The following is a 27291-nucleotide window of genomic DNA, read 5'->3' as shown; positions in this document are numbered from 1 at the left end:
TTTATGAAAATCGTAAGCTTGATTTCAGGAAAGATTAAGTAAAATATATTTTCATAAATTGGTATAATTAGTTTGAAATCCCCTCCCTTGTCAAGATCAGTGTTTACACGTGGACAGGCAAGTGTTGGGTGTGCCCACCCGAAGCTTGTATGTCCACTGGCAGGACTGGTCACAGGACACAGTGTCCTTTTGGCTCGACTCTGGGGATGCACCTGCGTGTTTGATAGAGGGAGATCCTGAGATTCTCGGGCCCGCTGGAGTGTGACTTGGCTGTCTGGTGTCTTTTCCTTAGGAACCGTGGAGTATGCAGCACATCCCGGCACTGTTCTCAGCCTTCTGTGGCCTCTTGGTCGTGCTGTCCTACCACCTGAGCCGGCAGACCAGTGACCCCTCTGTGCTGCTGTGAGTAAGCCACGCCACGCTGTGGGCGCTGTCCCCACAGCCTTGCCCCGCGCTGAAGCAGGGAGACAACTGTTCCCAACTCATTGTGGTTGACTCTGGACGTTAGACTAGCTGGTCACCCGCTGGACAACGGTGGCAGAAATCTGGACAGAGGACCAGAAAGTAAGGAAAATTAGGGGTCAAATTCCAGCAGCATTTCACCTTCAGTCCTGTGTTCGTAGAGTAAAACACACAGTGGCAGGTGCACCAGGCATATGTCACCAAAACCTGGTGTGACTTTCCCTTGGGGACACTGTGTAGGAAGCAACTGCCTCAGCAGGTGCCCTCTCCAGATCCATTCTGGAGCCTCTCTGCCTCTATTCAGGTTGTCACCATGTGGAGACTAGACCGGTTCCTCCAAAAGACTTTCCTTTCACTTAGCTGTTTTTTGTTCTCTGAACGGCTAGTGCCCTCCAGGTGTAAAATGAGGTTTGTGTCAAAGTTTTAAAAGATATTTGATATAATCCTCAGCCACTTGAAAGTGCACATTTCAATCTTCGTTTAATCGTGTCTCTTAAATCTTTGGTAAATATGTGATTTTGGACTGGAAATCCTTCATGGGTTGCCAAAGTGAGTTTGAGATATTGATAGTAGCATCTCCTATCATTTGTCTGAACTTACAGAGCATTTTGACTTAGGACTAAAACTATAACTGTTCGGGGACCAGAGACACCATAATTTTGGGCTATTATGTGCACAAAGGTGAAGGCATGGAAAAATGGAGGAAAAGGTTAAACACGGTCTGAACAGTTTCTAGTGTCAAGTGTTTTACTGGAATTTGGACTTCTGCTGTCGTTTTTGGTGAGGACGAAGCCCTGGTGGCTGGCAGAGAAAGACGGTTCCCTGCTGCCGGCAGTCGGTTGCTGATACCCCAGAGGTGCTTGACTGCCTTCCTTGGGGTGAGATTTAAAAATTAGAACGTTATCTTCGTGATGACTTGAACGTGCACCTCTTTTCATTATGAGCTTTCTAAAGGCGACAGTGCTTGCTTCTATCATGCTTGAGCGTGAGGTCTAAGGTGCAGTCGTTGACCTCATACACTGTCAAAGGCACATGCAGTTTTTTAAAAAGTTAAACCTGTGTCTTCTCTCACTTTCAGGTCCTTGATTCAATGTAAATGGTTTCCTAAATTTTTACGTGAGGATCTGGAAGAGTCGGCTGCAGACCCTCTCTCCGAGAAGATGAAAGATTCAGTGGTGAGACACCTGCACCGTGTAATGTGTGGGAGGGCCCTGCTCAACGTGACGTGGGAGAGCCTCGGCTCTCAGTGGGACGTGAGAGAGACGAGTGCAGGGAGAGGTGCCTGGCACGCTGGGTGGCCAGCTGCCTGGCAAGTGCGAACCTTTCTAGAAGGAGGGTGCCGTGCCACATGCAAAGGTGCACGGCTGGTCCCCTGTATGTGGGCATTTGCCGGGATATTCCCATGAACCTCATGCAGTCAATTCTGCCCATTGCTGGCACCCAACAGCGCGTGGGCTCTGCACACACGAAAGCTTCAGCATCAAATCAAATCAGCATCAGCCAACTGCACTCCTGACGCACTCCACACACGGCTTTCCGCACATTTGCGGCTTCAGCCTTGCGCTGAGCTCAGGGCCGTCTGTCCTGAGTCTTTGGTGCAAGGTTGACGTATGCACAGCCCTCGCTCGAGCGTTGGGCTTTAGACTTGTAGCTGGGGTGGCAGAGAAGGGAGGAACCAAGCTGGTTGGAGCCCGTGAGGGGAAAAGAAAGCAAGATAAGGAGGAAGGAGCAAGAGCCTCCTCAGGCTGTAAAACAATGATGCAGTTTCAAACATCCTCTGAGCAGATGTGGCCTGTTTGGCATCATCATTCAATAACGCTTTGAAAAGCAACGCTCGCTGACTATGTCAGCTCTCGTGCATTTGAGTATTGAGCGTGGAGCAGCCTGATGTCCTTGACTCATGCTTTCCTGTGTTTTTTTAGGAATGAGAGATAGAAGGAAAAGCAGTCAGTGTCTGTTGGTGGCAAGTTCCTCCCGCCAGGACTGTAGCCACGGCGCTGATGCTTGGCGCATGGAGGGGCTCAGAGCGTTCTGGTGAATTCAGAGGAGTTGAATCGCAGTCTGGCCAACATGGTCACAGTTACAAGATTCGTACTCAGTTCTGTGTGCCTTTGAGTGTGGTCACAATTCAAGCCAAAGCATTGAGGCTTTTTTGTCACCAGAGGGGAATCAAAGGACAAATGACTTAATATGAATAAGATTCGGAAATTTAAAAAGCAGAGATACCAGGTAAAGCAGGATTTTGAAAGCAGGATTCCAGGTAAAGCTGCCGGGGCTGATGAGATTGCAGCTAAAAAAGGAAAAGTCATTTGACATTCAAACATAACATCTACAACCTGACCCCTAATGTCTGTACCAGGAGAACTTACGGGGAGATCGAACTGAGCTTTCCAGATCAGTTTCTGTAAAGGCCAGAGGGTGGACCGAAGCCTACCCCAAGTCCCCCTGTGGATGTGAGGAAAAAGCATGCCCTCCAAATAGTCCCTGATGTCGTGACTAATGAATGTCATTTTCCACTCTCTGATTTATTGCAGTTAAAAATAACGTATGAATTACAAAGACATTCAATAAGAAATTTGCCCAGTAGATGCTGAGAGCATTTCATTAGTATAATTAGGTGTGATGGGTTAGGTGTTGCCTTACTTGGTTTTCATACCTTTGAAATGCTTGTTAGGTGGTTTAATACGACGTGTGGTTCATTTCTCTGAAAATCTCTGGTCCAATTATAATATTTTAATGGGAATATCAGATTCAGCTTTTACAGCTTGATGGATGATACCTTTTGTGCCATAGTGTGTGTGGTATAAAATCCCCCTCCTCATCTCGGATTTTATTTCCCCCACCCCCACCCTCTCTGCCCCTCTTATTTTCTCTTTCTTTTCCTGAATTTTAGTTTGTATGAGGAGCCCTTAGGGAGCCCCACTAAATCTCAGGCTTCCAGCCCACACTCCCCCATTCTGATTCACTTTGCCTGTGAAGGGGCCTGAGAATCTGCATTTTAACAAGAATTTAACCAGGAATGTCCACCCGGGAGATCCACAGACTGCACTTCAGGCAAGATCAGTCTAGACAGAGGTATACCAACGGATTCTTCCATTTCCATATGAGCAAGATAAGCTGGGCACACACAGTTTATTACCAAAATTCAGTAGTTAATAGAGATGTGAACCTTCCCCTCGTAGTTGCGCAGTGAATATTTTTTCACATGCCTTATTAGTACAGCGTTTCAGTTTTTACCCTCACTCCTGTTCATCATTTTTGGCACTCTGCATCAAGTTTAGATTTGATACCTTCATTGTACCTATTTTCTTCAGTTATTAGAGACCAAAAAAATTTTTTTTAACTACATAATTTTTATGTATAGAATTGAAACTGCTTCTTCTAAAACATTAGTCGTTTAACATCTAGAATTTTCGGGTCCAGTGCTGCTTGGTACGAAGTGTTGGACCAAGGCTTCTTCTGCTTTTTTCGGGGGTTGGAGCATGAAGTGGTACATAAAATGTCACAGTGATTTTAACACATTCATTACACTGAGAGCTAATCGTATTTATTGGTTAAACATGCATGGACTTACCATTAAAATAGAAAGCATAACATTAATACTATTGAACATTGTTTTAGAAGTTTTGGCCAGTGCAAGGCCTGAAAGAAAGAAAATGTAGATTATGTTATTGCATACATATACCATAGGTAGAAAAAAAATAAAATCAGCTACAATTAATAAGAGGATTCATAAATACCACTAGAGAAAAGAAAGTTTAGAAAAGAAAGCACATTCTAACATACCAGAAATAACCTTAAAAAAATAATGAAAACATGATCCAACTTACAATGGAATAAAAATATATGAATTGATAATGGGAATGATTTTAACACGTAGTGTCACAAATAAAGAAAACTATGGCAGTCTATTAAAATGCAAATGAAGTTCTGAATAAGTGGTGATAAACAGACATAACCTGATTTTGGATAGGAAGGATGAGATTTATAAAATGCCATATGAAAACTAAACATCATAACCAAGAACTGATTCCTTGATGCACGGGTGTAGAAGTAATTGTTTAGCAGTGGGAGAGAACAAAGAATTTTATGTGCTAATTTCTCACCACATACCAATGTAAATCAGAGAGGGATTAAAGAGTTTCAGAAAGAAAAGGAGGGTGGGGAAGAAGGAGAAATCAAATTGGACATTTCCATTTCTGGTATTATGGTAGGCTCAGTGATCACAACCACAGTCTCTGTCGATAAAAGCTAAAAAGCCTGAATGAAATACAAAAAAAAAAAAAAAAAAATCCTCCTTAAATGTAACCCCAAACTGACAAATAATAGGGAATTACCAGGCAAAAATCTGATTGCACAGGGGAGCCTGGAGGAAGCAGGACAGGAAGCTTTTTTTGCCCCAAGGGTGTGTGCCCAACCTGTGACCTTGCACCCTGGTCTTCAACCCCCAAACGGTGGAGAGCAGAATTAAAGCCCAGGCTGGTCAGGGTTGGGTGTCTGACGCCAGAGCATCGACCATCAGACTGGGACCCTAGAGGGCCACACCCTCAGGGTGAGGACGAGCCACAGAAGTCAGCACCATGGTCCTCAGTGCCAGGGGCATGCAGGCAGACCTGCCCCAGTGTTGAGCGAAATGACAGCAAGAGCATCTTGAGGGGCTGTGACCTTCATGGATTCATAGCACAAGGTCAAACAACTGGATGGCACCAAACCCCTCGATTTGTGAATGTAGTTTTAAGTGGGCTCTCAACTGGAAATATCTCACGACAGAAGCCAATGTGCATTCTCTCTAGAGGATTCCCTCATGCTGGGCCTCCAAGTGTTGTTCTCAAAACTAATTTTATAAAGAAAATGAGCAGCTTACCATAAACATTTTAAAAGCACACAAGGAAGCAAGGAACCAACAGAAACAGGTCTGCAAATACTTCAGAAACTGAAAGTATCAGACAGGTTTTAAAACAACTATGTTTAAAGAAGTAAAAGGAAAGCTCTAAAATTTATAGATGCTAAGAAATATTTAAAATGATTTCAGCATGTTTGAAAGAGAGTCAGATAGACCTTCCCAAACAAACAACAAAAAAACAAAGGAAGTAATTGAAGTCAAGAACACACATACATGGGAGATTAGACACCTCTGAAGAGAGAATTAGTGAACTGGAAGGTAAAGAAAGAAGAAAATATGCAGAACGCAACACTGATGGACAAAAAATGAGGACGTATGAGAGAGAGATGAAGAGACTTGGTGGATATAGAAGATCTAATGTGTCTAATCAGAATTCTTGGAAAGAGAGACTGCTGCATAATCAATATTTTAGGAGATAACATCTGAGAATTTACTGGAATCAATGAAAGATGCTGATCTAGAGATTCAAGAATTCCATGGTAAATTAAAGAAGGAATCCACACCAGACAACACCATACTGAAACTGCAGTGCATAAGGACACAGACCATCCTAAAGCAGTTAAATAAAATGAACAGATTACATTCAAACAGACGACAGACTGAAAGCTCCCTCATCAAAGCAGTCACGGAAGCCAGAAGACAGTTGACTGACACGTTTAATATTTTGTAAAGAAAGTAAATGTCAAGCTAGAATTCTGTACCCACTGAAAATATCTTTCAAGGATGAGGGCAAAATAAAAATATTAACTGTACAAAATAAAAATACTAATTGTACAAAAAAATACTATTTGTAATTCTGGAGGATATTTTTCAACAGAATGTGATCTTGGATAGAAGATCTGATATGCAAGAATAAACAAAGATCAAAGAAAGTGGCAGGTACATTGGTAAATCTAAACAAATATTAACTGCGTCAAATCATAATAAGAGTGTAAAGTTGACTTAAAAAATGTAAGGTAGAATTAAAATACGTGGTTACGATAACATACGAGTTTGGAAGGGAGGAGAAATAGACTCCAAGTCTTCAAAGTTCCTAGTGATGTCCAGGAGAAGAAAAAAAATACTGATTAACTTCACACTGTTGGCAATAAGTTAAGTTCATGTGTTAGAATGTTCAGCTCAACTACTAAAAGATTAGAAACAGAGCATGTAGCTTCCAACCTCATACGGAAGGATACAAAATAGAAGTTACTTATAAGTAGCAAAATAAAATTGAACTCTTATGTTACACTATACTTAAAAGTCAACTCCAAGTGAATTATAACCCTGAAGATGAGAAAACAAAACCTGAAAGCACTAAGAGTCATAAGAAAGGAAACCACCTTCATGATATCAAGATAGAAAAGAATTTTTTTAAACAGCAACAAAAAGTTTAAATTCATTAAAATTATGACCTTTGACTTATCATCTTAAATTTTACACAAAAGAGACCTAAAAAAAAAAAAAAAAAAAAAAGCCACAGAATGGGAGAGAATTTTTAAAATCAGTATAGCTGATAAAGCTCTAGTGTCTAGATGAAATAAATTGATTTTTTAAAAAAACAACCAGATATTGAAAATGGGCTGAAGACTTGTACATACTCTTAGCAAAGGAGGAAATGTAATTGGCCAAAAATTTATGGGCAGCCTCATTAATAATCAGGAAATTTCAATTTGAAACCACACTGGCTTACCATTGTGAACCTACCAGACTGACAAAAATTGAGAAGTTCTCACAATAGTAAGTATGGGCAAAGTGCAGAGCAAGGGAACTCTTGTGCACCGCCGCTGGGAGTGTAAATTCATGCGTGCACTCTGGAAAACAGTTTGGTATTAGATGAGTGCACTGCAGCCATGCTCATAGGAGATTGCTCATAATAGCACTGCTGGATAAGAAGCCTCGGGAGGTTCTGCCAACAGCAGAATGAGTAGTGTGTAGCACGGGAAAGAGCTTACTGCAGCCACGTGCAGCAGCGTGGGATCTTTACCACATCATGTTGAGCAAAGGAGGCGTGACCCAAAAGCATGCATACAGGATGGGGCCATCTATTGGGTAAAAACAGGCGAAACTAAACTAAACAGCTTACAATTACATTCCTGCATAATGAAATAGTTTTTTAGATCAGCAAGATGATTTCCACCCGTGTCAGGATAGCTGAATGCCACCTCCAAGGCGGGAGAGAAGGGTTTTAATGAGGAGCTTCTAGGGGGCCAGAAATGTTAGATTCCTTGCACTTTTCTGTATACATTTTAAAAAAATGTAAAATGAATTTTCAAAAAGGGTAGGAAATACAATCAAATATTTATTCAAATTCTAGAGAGGCGATAATTTTACAGGCTCAGAATTCATAAAATAAATAATATATACACATGCAGAGTTAGATTTAAGTATATAGAAATGTTAAATTTCTATATGTAAAAAAGGTCAATTAAATTTAAATAATTTGGTTAAATATTTGTTGCAAATTTGACAAAGTTAAATGTGTTCCTTATACCAACAACTTTTACAATTTGATTTTTAAAACTCTGTAAGCAAATTGTGTATACACACACACACACACACACACACACCCACACACACACACGAATATATATAAAAAATACATATATCTGAACCCCAAACTGAAGTCATTGGAAATTATATATGTTTCATTTAGGACCAAAATATCTAGTAAGTAAATGTATGAAATGTATTTACCCTTCTTGTACATAAAGAAATGCAAATTAAGATGATAGCAGTTTTTTATCCACTCAATTAGTACAGGAAAAATTAATGATAGTGACAATTGTGGCAACATGGGATCTCTTAGGCATCGTTTGCATTTGTGTAAATTATTACAATCATCTGAAAAAGCATAATTTATCAGGGATCATAAAATGTGTATAACCTGTGTGGAGTAAATCTATTTGTTAGAGTTTTTCTAGGGAATTATTTCAAAATATAAAAAAGATTTAGGTGCACAAAGATAGTGATTTCTGCACAATTTATCATGGTAAAAAATGGAAGGCAACCTAATGCTAATGGTCAGGGAATGTTTTCACTAATTACGGCTCATTAAATTTCATCACTAAATTAATGTTTTGGGTGACCACCATGGCACTGTGTGTGTGTGTGTGCATGTACACACATATGTATATGGTGTCACAAGATGGAACATTATTTAGCCATTAATTATATTAGTAAGTCTATGTAATAATGTACTCATACATAGATACACACACACTTGTGTGTGTATGCATATATATATGTATAATGCTTACAAAAGAAAGTACTTTTGAAAAGGTAGAAAATTATATGCACACTAAGATTAGACATGTATAAAATATACACAGAAAACACAGAAATGCTAATATTTTTAGTGTCAGGATATAATGGTTATGGATTATTTTCTTTCTCCTCTGTTTTAGAGTGCTGCAATATTATTATGTTATTCCATAATGATAATATTAACTAATAATAAGAATTGCAGAGACCTAAATTTGCATTTTTCTTCAATCTTATAGCACATCCCGTTTAGTACTCATTTTCGTATCAAAAGGAGACAAATTCTAACTCTTGTTTAAATAGGAACTTAATATTGAGTCGCAGATTTTTTTAACCTTCTAGCATGTGAAGGAAGAGGGCAGTACCAGGAATTCTCTTTCTGCACAACAAAACTAAGACTAAGAGTAAAACAAAACACACTTTCAAGAGCTCACACATATTTATACCTTCTCAAAGCAGAGATGTATGCTGATATACATTTAAATGGACAAAAAGGTATTTAGCAAGAAATCCAATCAAAATTACAAACTTTTTAGAGTGTTCGAGGCTGCTTTCACAGGACAGTGCAACAATCTCAGGTCCAGGTGTCTTAAAATATTATGTTTACTTTTTAAAATATATTCTATTGTGTACATTTAAAGTGTACAGCAGAGTGTTATGGGATTGGTATAGAGAGAAAAATGGTTACTTTGTTGAAGCAAATGAACATATCTGTCATCTCATGTAGTTACTCATTTTGGTGAGTTTGTTTTGTGATGAGAGCCCCTAAAATCTACTCATTTAGCAGAAATCTCAAACACAGTGCGGTTTTATTAACTGTGGTCTTCATGCTTTACATTAAATCTCCACACTTGCTCATCGTGCGAATCTGCTGCTTTGTAACCTCTAACCTACGTCTCCCCACTCCCCTGCTCCACCTGCACCCCCCTGGTAAACACGGTTTTATTCTCTATCTCTGCACACTTCACTTTTTTTTTTTTTTTTTTTTTAGATCCCACATATAAGTGAGATTGTGCAGTATTTGTCCTTCTGTGTCTGGCTCATTTGAGTTAGCATCATGTCCAGATCACCCATGTGGTGGCAGGATGACGTTCTTTGTTAAGGCTGAATGATTCCATTTATATACATCAAAACTTCTTTGTCCATTCTGTTGACAATTGGGTTGTTTCCATGTCTTGGCTATTGTGAATAATGCTGTACTGAACTTGGCAGTGCATATATTTTTACGAGGTGGGATTTCATTTCCTTTGGGTATATGCCCAGAAGAGAGATTGCTGGGTCATATGGTAATCGTATTTTTAATTTCTTTAGGAACCTCCATGATGTTTTCCATAATAGATGTACCAATCTACGTCCCCACCAAAAAAAGTTTTTTTCCAAGAATAAAATTTTTGGAGCAGAATAATATCTGTTTTTTGTTGGCTGTAAGGAAGAGGAAGCCACTTTCCTTTTATTTTGCTGATGGTGCTTTCACCAGCATTAGGAGAGAGGTCTAGTTTTGTTAATGCGTGTCAGGAGCAGAGAGCTTGGTAATTACTATCTGTCATCTGTGTTTGTCCCTTGGTGAAGTGTCTGTTCAAAACTTTTGCCCACATGCAGCTGCAGATGGGGTTAAGAGGGAGTCGTTTGACTTTTTAATATTGAGTTGTAACTTTTCTGTGCATATTATAGGTAAAAGTCCTCTGTTGGATACGTGTTTTGCACATATTTTTTCCTAGTCTTTGGCTTGTCTTTTTTTTCTTGTGTCTTTTGAAGAGCAAAAGTTTTGCATTTTTATGATGTCCAACTTATTGTTATTTTTTTCTTTTACAATTCAAGCTTTTAGTGTCCTGTTTAAGAAACATTTGCCAAATCCAAGGTCACTAAGACGTCCTTTTCTGTTTTCTCTGAGCAGTTTGATAGACTGTTAGGTTTATGACGCACGTCGAGTTAGTTTCTGTATGTGATGTGACGTAAGTGCCAAGGTGTTCTTTGTTGTTTCATTTTTTGCAGATGGCTATCCAATTGTTCTGGCACCATTTGTTGGAAAGATCATCCTTTCCCTCATTCATGGGATTTGTCATTTGACTTTTGCACTTTTGTTGAAAAGCAATTGACAGGATCTTTGTTGGCGTATTTCTGGACTCTAGTCTTTTCCGTCAGTATAGATGTGTGTTTTGAACCAACACCATTAATATCGTGGTTACTGTTGCTTTGTAATAAACTCTGAAACCCGTTATTGTATGCTCCTTTGTTTTCCTTTTCCAAAGTTGTTTTAGCTATTCTAGGTCCATTAAATTTTCATATGTATTTTTGAATTAGCTTGTCAATTTCTAAAAGAATAAAAAATCCTGCTAGGATTTTGATTAGGATCGTATTCAATCTGTCAGTCAGTTTTGTGAGAATTGACTTCTTAACAATATTGAATCTTCAAATCCAGGAACACAGTGTACCTCTCCATTTATTCCTTTAGTTTCTTCTCTCAGCAATGATTTGTAGTTTTCAATGTACAGGTCTTGCACTTTTTTTTTTTTCAAATTTATCCCTAAGTGTTTCATATTTTGATGCTATGGTAAAGGGTATTTTTAAAATAAGTGCATGAAAAGATAGCATCATTAGCCATTGGAAAAGGTAGTTAAAACCACAGTTGGATACCACCTCACCCAGGTTTCTCACCCTCACCACTGTAGATGAGCCTGACAGTATTTCGTTGGGGGGACTGTTCTGTGCATTGTTGGATATTCAGCTGCATCCCTGAGCTCCACCCACCAGATGCAATATCACTTCTCCTCCTCCACAAATTGTAACAACCACAAACATCTCTAGACATTGCCAAGTGTCCTGGGAGGCAAAATTGCCCTCGGTTGAGGACCACTGGATTACACAACCACTCATATGATTAAATTAAAAAGACTGTTGACAGGACTGTGAAGCAGCCGGAGCTCACACACACTGCTGTTGAGAACGTAAAATGGTCACACGTGCCTTGGAAAACAGCTTGGCAGTTTCTTTAAAAGTTAAGCCTAAAAACCTACCACATAACCCAGCCGTTCTACTCCTAGGTATTTACATAAGAGAAAAGAAAGCACATGTCCAGAGACACGTCCATGACTATGTGTAGCAGCTTGATCTGTAATAACCAAGAGCTGAGAGCAAACTCAAATGTCTATGCACAGGTGAACAGATAAACACACGGTGGTATGTCCATACAAAGGAATACTACTCAGCAAGGAAAAAGAATGAACTATTGATACAGACAACAACATGGATGGATCTCAGAATAATCACACTGAGCAAAAGAAGCCAGACCCCCCCCCAAAAAAAAGAGTACATATCCTATGATTCAATGTATATAACACTGTAGAAAATGAAGAGCTATGGTGATAGAGCAGATCAGTGGTTCCATGAGGAGAGATTTTAGGGAGGGATCGATTAGGCAGGAGAGGAAACTGAGGCATTATGGATATGCTAATTATCTTAATTATGGTGACGATTTCATGGGGATAGATATGTCAGAACTCTTCAAGTTGTACACTTTAAATATATGTGGAGGGTTTTTTGTATGTCAATTACATCTCAATAAAACTGCTTAATAACTATTACACAGAAAAGAAATGGGTGGAAAAAACATTTTAGTAAATGGAGAAAGGCTGTGTAATGGTTTAATAGGAGACACTCATGACACGGACAGAAATCACAGTGGAATTTCTATCTATCATCCAACTGTGAAAAAAATTAACAATAATTTGAGGTCATTTTCGTCCTGCTTTAAGAAACTTAGAAATGCCACTCTCCCCACCCCCACCCCACCCTGGCAGCCACACTGGTGACCCACTGCTTTCACTTTAGACAGAGATAACTGGTCCATTAAAGGTGACAATTTTAAATTAGAATATTTCTGAAAATGTTTTTCTTCCTTTTGGATAAACTCAGTAATTTTTATATGACATAAAACCACATCCGTGAAAAATATGGAAGAAAATGAACGTATCTCTGCAGCCTAAAGACAGCGTTGACACAATGTTCCTCTGGGAGGGCCTGATCTTTGTACGTGTTTGGAATGAAAGGCAACACCTGAATTTTGGCCACTGCTACTAGTAAATTTTTGCTGGAAACCTCTGATGACAAGATTTTATAGGTTGAGACCGGTGACTTCCCCTAAGACTAACTCTAGGATCCCGACTTTGTCACTATTTGATCCCTCACCTCTCCGGTACTTGTGTGTGACTTGTAAACTTTTGGGAGAAAATTCAGAACAACTTTAGCAGGCGATTGGTAAGTCCGAGTGGAGAGTGTCTCTGCTCACCGTGTTTTTAATTTCTCTAACCAAGCCCTGTCCAGTGTTTCAACAATGGGACTGATTTCCCATCTCACTTTAGATGTTAATACTGTCAGCAAGCCAGTGGCATGACTTGCAAGAAACTCCACATTTGAATGTGAAAAACAGGAAAAGAAAAAAATTGGGGGGGGGGTGTAGGTGGAGGGAGACAGAAGTATATCTTCTGTATGATTTTCTGGCAGATTATGTTCAAAACAATTATTTAAGAGGCATAATTCCTATGCAGTATGGGAAAGAGAGATATAAATGTATTGATGGTTTCAGGATTTTCAGGTAACTGTGCGACACCTTAAAATGATCCGTGGTTGTGTACTGCACTGAATCCGCCCTGTAGAAAGAAAAAAAGAGGTCCCCGTGTCCCTTTCAGACCTACCCGTCAGCGACGTTGTGCCCCACGTGAGTCACAGGCCGTTCCCCACATTTGCATTATGAGCATTCTTGGGTCTGATGTTGCTTTTTTCCCAAGCCCCTGCTCACACCGTGGTTTTGTGTAGTGAAAAATTATTAGCAAGTTCCTGGACATTTCACTATCTGCATGTGATGCGTGTACCTACAGCACATATCATTAAATAATTTGGATGTACCCTTTACTCTATCTCACTGGTGAATTAAAATATAAAATCTGGTCGGGTCCAAGGCAGTAAAGAGCGTGGGAAAGGCTTCTGTTCGGTGTACCCAGGCTGTTGGCATGTTAGAATCCAAGCCACCCTAAGGCCACATGGAGATGACCAGCACTTTGCCCTCCTACATCAGACCTTAAGAAGTCAAGGTCTTCTGGGGGAGCTCTCTGGGCATCCTGTATTCCACCTGTGTCTGTGGAAAAGAGCCTCACTGGGTGCGTTTCCTTTCCCTCCGCCCCCTCTGCCTCAGTCTTCCTGAAATTCTCCAACCAGGAGCTGGTGAACGGCCCATCCAGCAGTTGCCCGTGGGGATAGTCAGGCACGTGATGGGCCGGCAGGGCAGTGTGTCCAGGATCCACGTCCTGTGGTCTGATTTACCTGGTTTCACAGAACTGTCGAGAGCAACAGAGCATGCTTCAAAGTTGCTTTTCTCTTTCCAGAAGGACATCTTAAAATCGGATCTCCTCGTCTGCTCGGTGGTTGCTGTCCTGTCTTTTGCAGTCAGTGCCAGCACGGTCTTCCTGTCACTTCGAGTAGGTATCCGCTCAACCTGTACCCTTCCCACCTCCTTCCCCCCTTGGTGACAGAGCTGCTGTGGAGCCACAGGGCATGACAAGGTAGCTGAGCCAGAGGGAAAAAACAAAAGGCCAGTTGGGAGGTACAAGGGACATGTTCACGTGCCACAGAGAGCTATACTCAGGGTGGGGTCTGTCCCCACCATAAATCTGGTTCCATTGTTTTCCACATCTGGGGAGCTGTGGGGTTGGCAAGAGCGAGGGCACATCTTGTGGGTCCCCTGTAAGGACAGCCAGTGGTGACGGGATGGCCAGTGGCACACTACCATGAGCAGAGAAGGGTGGTGTTAGGCACAAGAGTGCGACGGAGGTCACGGAACCTAAAAGATCACTGCCATGTGACTGTCAAGTGGAGAGGCCCAGGTGGCTGTCCTGGCTCACGGCTCGTACAGACAGTTGCTGTGTCTGTGCAGAAATACTGTGCATGGATGAGCTCCACTTTCAAGGAGGAAAAGCCCCTCATCAGCTAAATGTGCTCCCCCCCCTCCTCTCCTAAAGGGGAAGCTGAAACGGCGCGTTCCAGGGGCAGGACCCTCCCGATCGATCAGGCTCCTGGTGTGGGGAATGCACGGTTTGGTGGGGCTGTGTGTCCTCTTGGAGGAGACGGGGTAGGGACGCTGGTGGCAGGTGTTGGCCGGGGCCCCTGCCCGCGCTGGAGTAACGGGTCTCGCTTGTCCCGCAGCCCGTGCTCAGCGCCGTGCTGTTTGCCCTGGCGGGCACCATGGGCATGGTGGCTCACTACCTGCTCCCTCAGCTGCGCAAGCACCACCCCTGGCTGTGGATGTCACACCCCGTCCTCAGAAACAGAGAGCATGGGCAGCGCGAACTGAGAGGTTAGTGACAGACGCCTCGCTCCAGAAGGCACGGTGGGCACGTGTTGAGCCAGAGCAGCGTGGCCGTCCTTGGTGCCGGAGTGTGCCCGTGCAGAGGGCACCTGGTGTATACTTTGCCACAATAAGAAAAAAAAAAGGTAGCATGTACCGTAGAAAATCCCCAGATTTTCTAGTCCACTGGAACAAGAAAGTTGAAGTGGGATGAGTTGGAAGTATGTTTTGTTAACCTATTAATAGGTTATTGGTATTGTAGAAAAATTAATTCATATCAATCGGACGTGCAGATTATACTGTTTCAGCTTACGTGCTTATAAGTGACCATGGACTAAGAAATACATCCCTTGGCCACCCTACCATCCTTTACAAAACAGCAGGATAGAGCAGAGACAGGACAGTCAGCTGCAGGACCCCTGAGCCCTTGAACTCCCTCTAACCTGTGGCTTTGCTCGCCTAGGTCGACACCTGTGTATACCTGACTGATTTAGCAGTTCCGAGGTTGTCTCTGGCCACCGTCGTGTAATAGCCTGGCACTCATGACAGTTTCACAGTTTTAGACAGAAATAGATTTCTTCTAGACGAGAGATCTCTTAAGGATTTCTCTGCAAGGACTCCCCTTGCTCTGCAATGTCGTGCTCTGTGCTGGAATATACAGCAGAAGGACCAAGTTACCCCATTTTCAGACACATCTGAGTTATAGGGCACAGATGGTGACCAGCTGTCTAATGCTGCTCATTCTGCACAGACGTGTAGCCCTGTGTGACTTCCCAGTGGTGAAGTGAGTTACCCAGCTGTGTCATGCCCAGGCACAAAGGTATGTGAGGGGCACCAAGGTTTGCTGGCTTCAAAGAACGTTCTGGACTCAGCCAGGTTTATCATCAGAAACTTCAGCAGGTTTGTGTGGTATAAGGAAAAGGGGAATATCTTTAAAGAAGGTGCAAAAGTCACTGGAGATGCTGTCCGAAACACAGAGAGTGTTTCTTCAAGAAACATCTCCAGGTTTGTTCAAGAGCTGACTTAATTAGAAACAGCCAAGGGTGGAAGACGGTGGCTTGTTACGTGGAAGGATGTGGCCTCCTGGGCTTGCCCCAGCACAGGGCTTGTAGCTCATCTTCTCTTCCCACGGAGACGGCCTCTTCACACCTACAAATGAGGGGCTAGCCTCAGGATCAAGCTGCGTGATACAGTTTTTAACGTTCCGTACAATTTGCATGCTACTTAAATGCAAGTGAGTGTCTGTATTACAAATCTGAAAGAAGGTGGACTCCATTTATCACGCTTCATGTATTTTGTGGTCCCCTTGTAGAGAAAGGTCCCTACCCCAACAGTTTGCCTGCCTGTGGATACACAGAGGGGCCTGATGAAAAAGGCTGGTTTCTACAGAACTTCTGCAGCATTAAGGTCACATTTCCTGTTCTTTTTTAAACCTTTAGAAAGACTAAGTTTTGATGAAGTGAGTGGAGTATTTTGGGGTCATTATTTTTATATCATTGGTAGGTATTTGGTGGAGATTTGAGGTAAGAAGCTTTAACTTGGGGAACTGTGTATCTATATCATCTAAACTGTACCTAGAACTAGACCTAGTCTTCACCTGCACCATCACAACACCTATATCTGTACCTTCACCTGTACTTACGCCCATGTCTGTACCTTGACCTAGACCCTGACCTATACCTGTGCCTGTACCTTTATTTATAACCAAATATTTAAAAGCCTTGAGGTGAGGAAAGAACCTGTCAAATTGAAGGAAAGGAAAACGGGACAGATTCAGACTGGAATTCAACGCTGAAGGATACGTGTGGGCAGTGAACAACTCAGGATTTTGTTTTTAAGTGTGGTTCTTTTCTCCCGTAAATCTAATAGAGCCCAGTTTAAATTAGAATCATTCAGCTATTTTAAGCTTGCGTGTCCTTCTTAGTATGAGATTCAGGAACACGTACTGTGGGTGTGTGGGTCTGACTCCCCCGGAGGGCTGAGGCCTGGCTCTGCGGTCCCTGGGGAGGGGTCGGGACGTGTGCGCTCGCCCAGGCTCAAGCAGAGGCTGAGTGACGTTATCGCTTGCCTGTGTTTGCTGTTTATTTGCAGCCTGAAGTCTCACCAGGGGTCACATGCTTGACAAACTAGGCATGAAATGAAAAACTGATTCCATTTCAAAACTGTGTGTGTTGGAAGGAAAATCCCGATACATGAAATGTAACCTATGATGGTGTGACGTGATGTAAACAGAACCACCCATCTGGTACCAGCCGTGTCCTGACTCTCTGCCTCTTTGGGATTTCACTCTTTATTTCTTCCACTAGCAACAAAACACACACGGTTGCACGACTTCTCGTGTGAAAGCTCCGCTCACATCTTCTTTCCCCCGGCAGCTGTCACTGGGAGTGCAGAGATGGCAGGGCAAGGCCAGCAGGTGTGCAGTGTGTGTGTAGCACACACCCCCCCAGGACACCAGGGTCCCTGGCAGACATCACTAACCGAGAGCAGAGTCCCAGAACTGGGCCTGTGGCAGACAGTGCTAATCGACTGGAACTGGCGAGGAGATGAGGCGTATGAGCTGTGCCTGTCTTGGAGTTTGTAGAACCCTGCCCCACTGTTTCATCTAGGCAGAAACTGAAGCCTAGAGATGTCCAAGGGTGTGACTTGGGTCGCACTGATTTTGTGGCCAGCGAGTGACTGGAACTCTGGTCATCTCACTCACGTCCAGCCCGGCTCCTCCTGCTGCCCCTGCTGCCCCCAGTGCAGGTGGGCAGAGGGTGCATGCTCCAAATGGGGCTCGCGGGCTGGTTTTGACTCACTCTTACCCAGAAGAGCCACGTGTCTCTGGCTACGGTGGGTCCTGTAAAGTCTAACGTGCCATGCTCTAATGCCAACACCACAAGGCTCCAGCCCTGGTTTGAAACAGACTCGCCACGGTAAATTCTGGGCATTTTCGGGGTTTCTCAAACACACCACACTCTCTCTCTCTCTCTCCTCTCCTGCCATTTCCTTTACTTGGGATGCTGTTTGTCCAGTGTCACCAGGTGAACACCAGGTCTCTGCTTAAAATCAGTCCCTCCAGAAGGCCTCCCCTGGCCTCCCCCCTGTTCCCCGAGCCCCCAACCATAGCAGTCACCGCCTGCAACTGCTAGTGTCTGACGGAGGCTGAGGTCCACGTCCCCCTGCACCTCCTGGTCCTCTGAGCTCATTGTGCTGTAGACATAGGCCCACAGGCTTGTGCGCTGAACAGCATTTAATTTAAATATTGCCCCTGTGTATCCATGGAGCAAACTCTAAACAGGATGCACATTCTTCCCTTCAGCCTGCTGTCCTTTCCACACCCTTCGGCTGTATACTTCTACGTGGTAGAACACAGAGATACCAAATTAATTTCGATATAAAATTCAGACTATGATAACCTGGGTCTAAGTAGTTCACTGAAGTTGAAGACTATAAATTGCAACTTTTGTTAGTCAATTCAATCCTTTACCTTTGAGACTAATTTATCTAAAATAAACCTTATCCCATCCTAACCGCAGTGTGTCCTTTCACCAATATTTCAGCTCAGAGAATAAAATTCTATCACTTATAGCACAGTTCAGCAGCCCAATGTATCATCGTGGTCACATAGACATAACTGAGTCACATTAACGTACACACGTGAAGTTGCTTTTTTAAAAAAAAAACTATTTGCAAGGTCAAGGGTTCAGACCCTGTACCAACCAACCATCATCTTACCGCCTGAAAATAAAATAAAAAAATTTTTTAAATTGCCATATTTTCCACCAGTCTAATTGAATCATGCTGAACATGACAGAGGAGATAGCACTACGGAAAGTACCGTATTAGTCAGATATAGAACTTTTGAGCAAATGTTAAAGGAGCACTGTATTTTTGGAAGATAACACAAATCTGATTCAGTGAATTATGATGATGATTCCAGAAAAATCACTTCATCAACTGACTCCTGGTGTAAAGGAGTAAAATGTTGGATCTATTTGGAAATTTGTTTTATCTAAGAACTTTCCAAAGGAATTAGGATTCAAGGAAAATTGAAGTGATCTGATTTGATGACTGTCCTTTTGCCATAAAAATGGGTTTCTATGGAGTTGAAAGAGATAGAGACAAAGGATAAGTACATTACTGGAATTCACTTCTTGTTTACTCAAAAAATGCTTATGAGTATACGTTCATTCATTCAAAAAGTAATTATCGAGTTCCTACATATGGCCAAGCCCTGTGAACCAGTGACATTGGATTGACTAAGACGTGGTTTCTATTGTCAAAGAGCTTATGGTCTACTAAATAAACCCTGAGCTGTGCCACAATAGAAGAGTCGTGATCGCTGCAGACACCTGGTGATGTGGGATGAGGCACCGTGTTCCGCCGCACAAGAAATACAAAGAATTAGAGACCTGTGACCCACGTGAGCAGCTGACATTCGGATATGCAGCATTGCATATGTTGGGCTGGATGTGCATATAAAATGGAAAACACATGGAATTATACAATTACATGTTGTATTAATATCTGGTGCATAGTAGTATTCAGTAAATATTGGTCGAATGAACGAATGAAGATTAGTGCTTTGTAAATTCACTGAAGGAAGAGTTTCCTACAGGCTGATGTGGGCAGAAAGTCTCTTGAGGTAAAGGGTGGGTTGAAGGACTCACGGGTGCCTGTGTCTGGTACTGAAAAGCTTGCTGGTTGCTGAAAAGCTTAAACTATCATGTTTGGATGCATTAGAATGAATGCATTCTATAAATTATAAAACACATCAATTGAAAATCTCATTTAAATTGTAATTTTTAAAAATTCACTGTAGTAAAACGAATTCATTGAGTCATGAATTTGTAATTCTTAAATGAGATTTACCATTGCACATTTTAGCATATCTGGTTTATCCATTGGATAGACTGATTTCTGCATGCAACAGACGTGGTTCTGAGAGATATCGCTTTTTAAATGCATTTTTCGTTGATATCAAAGTAATACATAATGTTAAAAATCAAACGAACAAATCGTAATGAAAAGCAGCCGACTCCTGCCGACTGTACCCTCCTCCCATCCCCTTCCATCTCTGATTCCCCCTCTCCAGAAAACATTACTTTCTACTCTTGGGCATCTCTTCTGGCATGTACCACAATTCTACTAAACAATGATGCTGTGCATGTTCTGCAACTTGATATTTTGGATTTGCTTATCGACTCACTTCCCGTTATGAAAGATAAAGATTCCTCTCTCTTACCCTCCCTGTACACAAACATTTTTCCCTTTCCCCTTTTCTCTTAACGTAGTTTTAGTGTTTTTGTTGTACACATGCTCAGTTTTTTTTTACTCTTAAGTCTAAATGTTGTTCACTTTTGAGTCTAGTAGTTGTTGACCTGAAAGAGAAACTGAGGCCAAATATATATAACAGGGAGTTTATTTGAGTGTACATACAGAACGGCAGCCCAAGAAGACACACAGCCACGTTGCCTTGGCATGTGCTTCGAAGGAGGTCAGCAGAATTCAGCACTTTATAACCACACAAAGGGGGCGTATCAGTGGGGACCCCACCCCCCGTCATTACATTGGGTTTCTCCATTGGTTATACATGACATACAGATTTGGGGTTGTTACTGGGTTGCATCCTACGTAGAGGGATCCCAGCTAAAGGTTATAAGAGGCCTTGGAGGTTATTTTATTACTTCTGGTGTCCGTGTGTCTGCTTCTCAGTTAAAATGGTCTTATGATAACGTTTTTCAGGACACTGAACATGACTACTGGTTCATCCCAGATTTCCCAAGATACTACAATTTAGCTGACCTGGTCAGAGCAGATTTTTTTTTAGTTATCGTCCTCGACTTTGGTTATATTTCTTTTGTTATTCGGACGTTCTCTTTTGTATTTGCTAGCCTTTCCAAAAGCTATGCAAGATATCCCCCATTCCAATTTCTCACCCAGGCAAACCTGTCGGATAATCTATTGGCACCGTCCCCCCTCCCTGACTCCCTCTTGAAACCTGGTGTGACCTTTCTTTGTTCGCTCCCCCTTTGGGAATGAAGCGCATTCTTCAGTCACTCCAGACAAGGTGCTCATGAGGAGGAGCTTTCTGAGACCTCCTTTGTCTCAAAGCGTTTTATTCTGCTTTGCACTTAATGGATAGTTTGCAGTGTGTAACCTGCCAGGCTGTAAACACGTTCAGAATTTTAAGGCAATGCTGCTCTTGAGAAGCTGGATGTGTTTCTGATTCCCAGTCCCTCGTGCACAACTAGATTTTTCCCTGCAGGAAGCGTCTGTGAAGTTTAAGGGGGTACAACATTGTCATGGCCCAGAGAGCAGTCTCATCTCGCTCTGCCACACAGCAGCTGGGCCTCCCCATTGTGATCCAGCTTTGCCATCTATAACTGGGGGTTCCTACAGCAAAGAACTGTGGGGGAATAAATGGATCAACATAAGAACTGTGAGGAGATCACTCCGTCAGGCCACCCTGCTCTTGCCCTGGGCTCTGGATCTCACCATGGTGCATCTTGCTTTGTGCCCGATGTCACCCATTGTGCCAAGCAGTTGGTGGCCCTTTGCCATCTGGACGTATGGGTTCTACAGTTTTGAAATTTTTGTCAGTGGGTGATAGTGCTGTCTGAATGATCTCTTTCATGGAATTTCCGTGGTGAAATGGCAACTTGAATTTCCAAACTTGATAATATACGTGAAAATCCTTTGAAATATATATAGTGCTAAAGGAAGATGGCACGAGAGGTGCTGTCTTATTTCGGAACATAGAGGCTGTGCTGGGGTCTTTGCAAAGACCTCATCTTTGTGTGTGTGGTGAGGAGATGCCACATGGCTGCAACAGGAAAAATGTCTTCCTCATCCTCTTTTTTTCCCCATGTAGAAGAGATGCTAGCTTTGGGAGGTAGGTAGAGACTTGGAAAACTCTCCAAGCCTCTTTAATTCAAAGTGATTAAAATAGTTTGAAGCATTTACTGAGCTGGTACTAGTGAGTAACATAGTGTTCATGGTTTATGATGCTTGCATGGGTAAGTGCACGTTGAATGCCAAATAGGTAACCTAGAGCTGATATTTTGGAAAGTAGCTGGTCAGATTAGACCTAACAGCGATTTATAGAGCATTTCATCCAACAGCTGCAAGACACACATTTTTCTCACCAGCATGTGGAACATTCTCTAGAATAGACCACATGTTAGGTCATAAAACAAGTTTCAACAATTTTTTAAAAATTGAAATCACACCAACTATCTTGCCCAACTACAACGGGAAACTACAACGGGATGAAAGTAGAAATCAATAACAGAAGGGACACTGGAAGCCGTACAAACACATGGAAATTGAACAACATGATCCTAAAAAAAAAAAAAGGGAAAAAACAATGGGTCAGAGAGGAAATTAAATTAAAAATTCCTGGAGATGAATGAACATGAAAACACAGCATACCAGAACCTATGGGACACAGCAAAAGCAGTTTTAAGACGGACACTTATAGTAACAAATGCCTACATCAAAGACAAAGAAAGACTTCAGATAAACAACTTAATATTACACCTCAAGGAACTAGAAAAACAAGAACAAACCAAACCCCAAATTAGTATAAGGAAAGAAACACCAAATATCAGAGCAGAATTAAATAAATTAGAGATTTAAAGTACAATACAAAGATAAAACAAAGAGTTGGTTTTTCAAAAAGATAAAACCGATAAGCCTTTAGCTAGACTAATGAAGAATAAAAGAGAGAAGATGCAAATAAATAAAAATCAGAGCTGAAGAAGGAGACATTACAACAGATACCACTGAAATACAAAGGATCATGAGACTATTATGAACAATTATATGTGAACAGACTGGAAAACCTAGAAGAAATGGATAAATTCCTGGACACATACAACTTACCACAGTTAAATCATGAATAATTAGAAAACCTAAGCAGACCAATAATGAGTAATGAGATTGGAGTAGTAATAAAAAGTCTCCCAACAAAGTAAACCCCAGAATCAGATGGCTTCAACTGCTAACTTCTACCAAACATTTAAAGAAGAATGCCAATTTTTCTCAAACTCTTCCAGGAAATTGAAGAGGATTGAATACTTCCAAACTCATCCTATGAGGCCAGCATTATCCTCATACTAAAACTAGAAAAAAACACAACAACAACAACAAAAACTACAGACCAATATCTCTAATGAACACAGATGTGAAGATTCTCAACAAAACGCTAGCAAACAGCATCCAACAACACATTAAAAAGATCATTCACCATGATCAAGTGGGATTCATCCCAGAGATGCAAGATGGTTCAACATATGCAAATAAATAAACATAATACATCAAATCAACAGAATGAAGGGAAAAAAACCACATACGATTTCAGTAGATGTAGAAAAAGCATTTGATGAAATCCAACACTGCTTCGTGATACAAACACTCAACAAATTAGGTGTAGAAGGAATATACCTCAACACAATAAAGGCCATATATGACATACACACAGCTAATATCATATTGAACAGACAAAAATTGGAGGCTCTTCTTTCTAAGATCTGGAACAGGGCAAGGATGCCCACTCTCCCAACTCTTATTCAACATAGTACTGGAAGTTCTACCCAGCACAATAAGGCAAGGGAAATCAATAAAGGAAATTCAAATCGGAAAGGAGGAAGTCAAACTATCCCTATTGGCAGATGACATGATCATATACATTGAAAACCCTAAAGACTCCACTAAAAAATTACTAGAACCAATAAATAGATTCAGTATAGTGGCAGCATACAAAATCAACATGCAAAAATTAATAACCTTCCTATACACCGGCAATGAAATAACTGAAGAAGAAATCAAGAAAGTAATTCCATTAACAATAGTCACCAAAAAAAATGAAATACCTAGGAGTAAATTTAACAAAGGAAGTGAAAGACCTCCATAATGAAAACTATAAAACATTGGTGAAAAAAAATTGAAGACACAAATAAATGGAAAGATATCCCATGTTCATGGCTTGGAAGAATTATTATCATCAAAATGTCCATATTACCCAAAGCAGTCTACAGATTCAGCATAATTCCTATCAAAATAACAATGACATTTTTCACAGAAATAGAGAAAACAATTTTAAAATATGCATGCAACCACAAAAGACCTCATATAGCTAAAGCAACCTTGAAGAAAAAGAACAAAGTTGGAGGCATCACACCTCCTGATTTCAAAATATACTATAAAGCTATAGTAACCAAAACAACATGGTACTGTCATAAAAACAGGCAAGTAGACCATTGGAACAGAATAGAGAGCCCAGAAACAAACCCGTGCATTTACAGCCAACTGATTTTCAACAGAGGTGCTGAAAATATACACCAGAGAAAGGACAGCCTCTTCAATAAATGGTTCTGGGAAAACTGGATGTCCACATGCAGAAGATTGAAGCTATACCCCGATTTCTCACTTTACACAAAAATCAACTCAAAATGGATCAAAGACCTAAATGTAAGACCCTGAACTATGAAACTACTAGAAGAAAACATAGAGGAAACACTAATGCATGAAATGGGAGTGGGCAGCACTTTTTTTGTGCAAGACTGCAAAGGCACAGGCACCTAAAGCAAAAATACATGAATGGGACTACATCAAACTGAAAAGCTTCTACACAGCAAAGGACACTATCAATGAAGTGAAGAGACAACCTACAGAATGGGAGAAAGTGTTTGCAAACTACACATCAAACAAAGGGCTAAGATCCAGAATAGGTAAGGAACTCAAACAACTCAACAGCAAAAACCCAAATAACCCAATTAAAAAATGGGCAAAGGACCCGAACAGACATTTCTGAAAAGAAGTGTCTTACAAATGGCCAATGGGCATGTGAAAAAATGCTCAATATCACTAATTGTCAGGGAAATACAAATTAAAACCACAATGAGATATCTTCTTACTCTAGTTAGAATGGGTATTATCAAAAAGACAGAAAATAACACATGCTGGTGAGAATGTGGAAAAAAAGGGAAATCTCCTACATTGCTGGTGGGAATGTAAGTTGGTACAGCCATTGTGGAATCCCACTACTGGGTATATATCCAAGGGCAATGAAATCAATATATCAAAGAGACACCTGCACTCCCATGTTCACTGCAGCACTATTCACAATAGCAAGAATTGGAATTAACCTAAATGCCTGTCAGTGGATGAATGGGTGAAAAAAAAAACTGTGGTATATCTACGCATTGGAATACTATTCAGCTATTAAAAAAGTGAAATCTTGCCTTTTGCAGCAACATGGGTGTAACTGGAAACCATCATGTTAAGTAAAGTAAACTAGGCACCAAAAGACAAATGATGCATGATGTCACTCATATGTGGAATTTTTTAAAAAAGTGATTCTCGTGGAAGTAGAGAGTAGAATAACGGTTACCAGAGGCCGGGAGAGGAGGGGGTGTGCAGGGGAGGATGAGCGGTGGACGATGGGGTACAAAGCCATGCTGTCCGTTCTTTTTTTTTTTGTCTTTTTCGTGACCTGCACTCAGCCAGTGAGTGCACCGGCCATTCCCATATAGGATCCGAACCCGCGGCGGGAGCGTCGCCGTGCTCCCAGCGCCGCACTCTCCCGAGTGCGCCACGGGCTCGGCCCAATGCTGTCCGTTCTAATTCAGTCACTGTGCATGCAGCACATACATCATCCATATATTGAAACAACTCACTGTACCCACAAGTACAAGTAAATGTTAAAATATTTTTAAAAGATAAAAGGAAATATCTGGTCCATCGGAAGCCCTCTTCATTAATAATTCCCTTGCTGCTGTTATTTCTCGTCACCTCATTTTCTCCGCTCCTTGCCAGGCACTGCACCTCCCGCACTCCCCCTCTGGCTGGTCTCCCCTAGTCCACAGGGAAGCTTACTGTCCTGTGTCTGTCTCCACAGGGCTGGAGTTGGGGCAGGGCATCGGCGGTGAAGCAGGTTCACACTGCAGCAGGAAAAAGAAGTGGAATCGATGACCCAGAGCTCATTGAAGTGAGGCATCAGAGGGGGTCCTGGAGGAGCCCCTGGATGGAGCTTGATGGTCAGCTGCCAGCCTAGATTCCTGCTTTTCAGCCAGCGCAGGGTGTGGACTCTAGGGCCCATTGCAATTTTCCTAGACTGCTTATCCACCTAAAACAATGTGGAAATAACATGAGCAGTCAGTAACCGGAGGAGCATTAAAGAACAGCCCTAATAATCAAAAAGTGCCAGTGTGCAGCAGGCTTTGGGCCGTGTGACACCACGCGCCCCAGAAGGCCTGCAGGAGGCCATTGTGAAGAGTGAGGTCAGGTCCCACCTGCCATCAGTGAGGCCCTGTCCTGAGTCCCGACTCAGTCTCCCTAGTGTAGATCTGAAGCAGCTTAAAACCCTTACAGCACTTTATGATGGGATAATACGTGGAGGTGCCGGGAAAATTAGAAATGGTGTTTGAAAGCAATCGCGTAATGTAAATAGCAGTCCAATCACATTTCCCTCGGAGGAGGCTTTCTGATTGTTCTAGACTGGACATTATTGCACACCTGCTGTGAACCAGGCACTGTGCTGGGTGTTGAGAATGTGACAGTAAGAAAGCGCACAGTCATTGCTCTCAACAGGACGGTCGTTCCTATGAGGAGTATTTTCCACCGTGCAGCCATCGTGAGAACATTTGAACTTTCTCCTAACGCTCTGCATGTGAAAATGTTGACCCTACCTCCTTCAAGTGAAAAACTTATAAATGGATTCATTAGTTATTTTCGGTTTTAAGTATTATGGTTTGGTGTTAATTGCGGGCCTTTCTGTCCAGAAGAGGAGGCACATTATTACGTTGATTCCACGGAGAGTTTCTCTGTCCCTTTGAGGAAATGTGAAGGATGGATTTTGTTCCCGCTGAACTAATGAAAAATCAGTAGGATGGTTTTGGGGAAATGAGCTAAACATTTTGAAAAATTGAGTTAGACTTTGTAGCAAATGAAATTTCAGATGGTTTAAAGATTTAAAATGTTTTTTAAAAAGGAAGAAAGGAGGAAACCAGAATAGCACAGCAAGACAATATAGGTCGGATTATATAGTCTTGGCCATAGAAGAGGAAAATAATTTTCCAAGCATAAGTCCAAGTTGAAGAACCACTAAAGAAACGGGAAAAATTTTTATTCCATGGAAAATATAAACTTTAATATTCCGATTTCCCAAAATTGCTGTTAACTATCTTGTATTTCTTTGAGAAGTTTGCCATGATGTTGAACCTGATAATGTTTATTAATTCATTGAAAAATATTTATAGACTAGTATCATGTGCCAGGGACTGTGCAGGATGCTGGGGGCAGGTGCACCTTCTGAGAATACAGGAGTAAATCCCTTATTCCTAAAACACAGGCAGTA

General features: G+C 41.7%; 1 protein-coding gene across 1 annotated transcript in view; it reads left to right on the top strand.

The window, feature by feature from the left end:
• The window catches only part of LOC134376185 (pecanex-like protein 2), a 45960-nt gene that overhangs the window by 1674 nt on the left and 16995 nt on the right, over nucleotides 1–27291 (top strand). Inside the window, exons 2-5 of the mRNA XM_063094826.1 lie at nucleotides 293–402; nucleotides 1541–1637; nucleotides 13987–14079; nucleotides 14804–14954. Of these exons, the coding sequence (XP_062950896.1) occupies nucleotides 293–402; nucleotides 1541–1637; nucleotides 13987–14079; nucleotides 14804–14954 (451 nt within the window). The remainder of the gene's footprint in view (nucleotides 1–292; nucleotides 403–1540; nucleotides 1638–13986; nucleotides 14080–14803; nucleotides 14955–27291) is intronic.

The sequence above is a fragment of the Cynocephalus volans genome, chromosome 4 (assembly GCF_027409185.1).
Source record: "Cynocephalus volans isolate mCynVol1 chromosome 4, mCynVol1.pri, whole genome shotgun sequence".
Lineage (NCBI taxonomy): Eukaryota > Metazoa > Chordata > Mammalia > Dermoptera > Cynocephalidae > Cynocephalus > Cynocephalus volans.
Note: the sequence above shows the minus strand (reverse complement) of the source record. Positions and strands in the feature narration are given on the sequence as shown.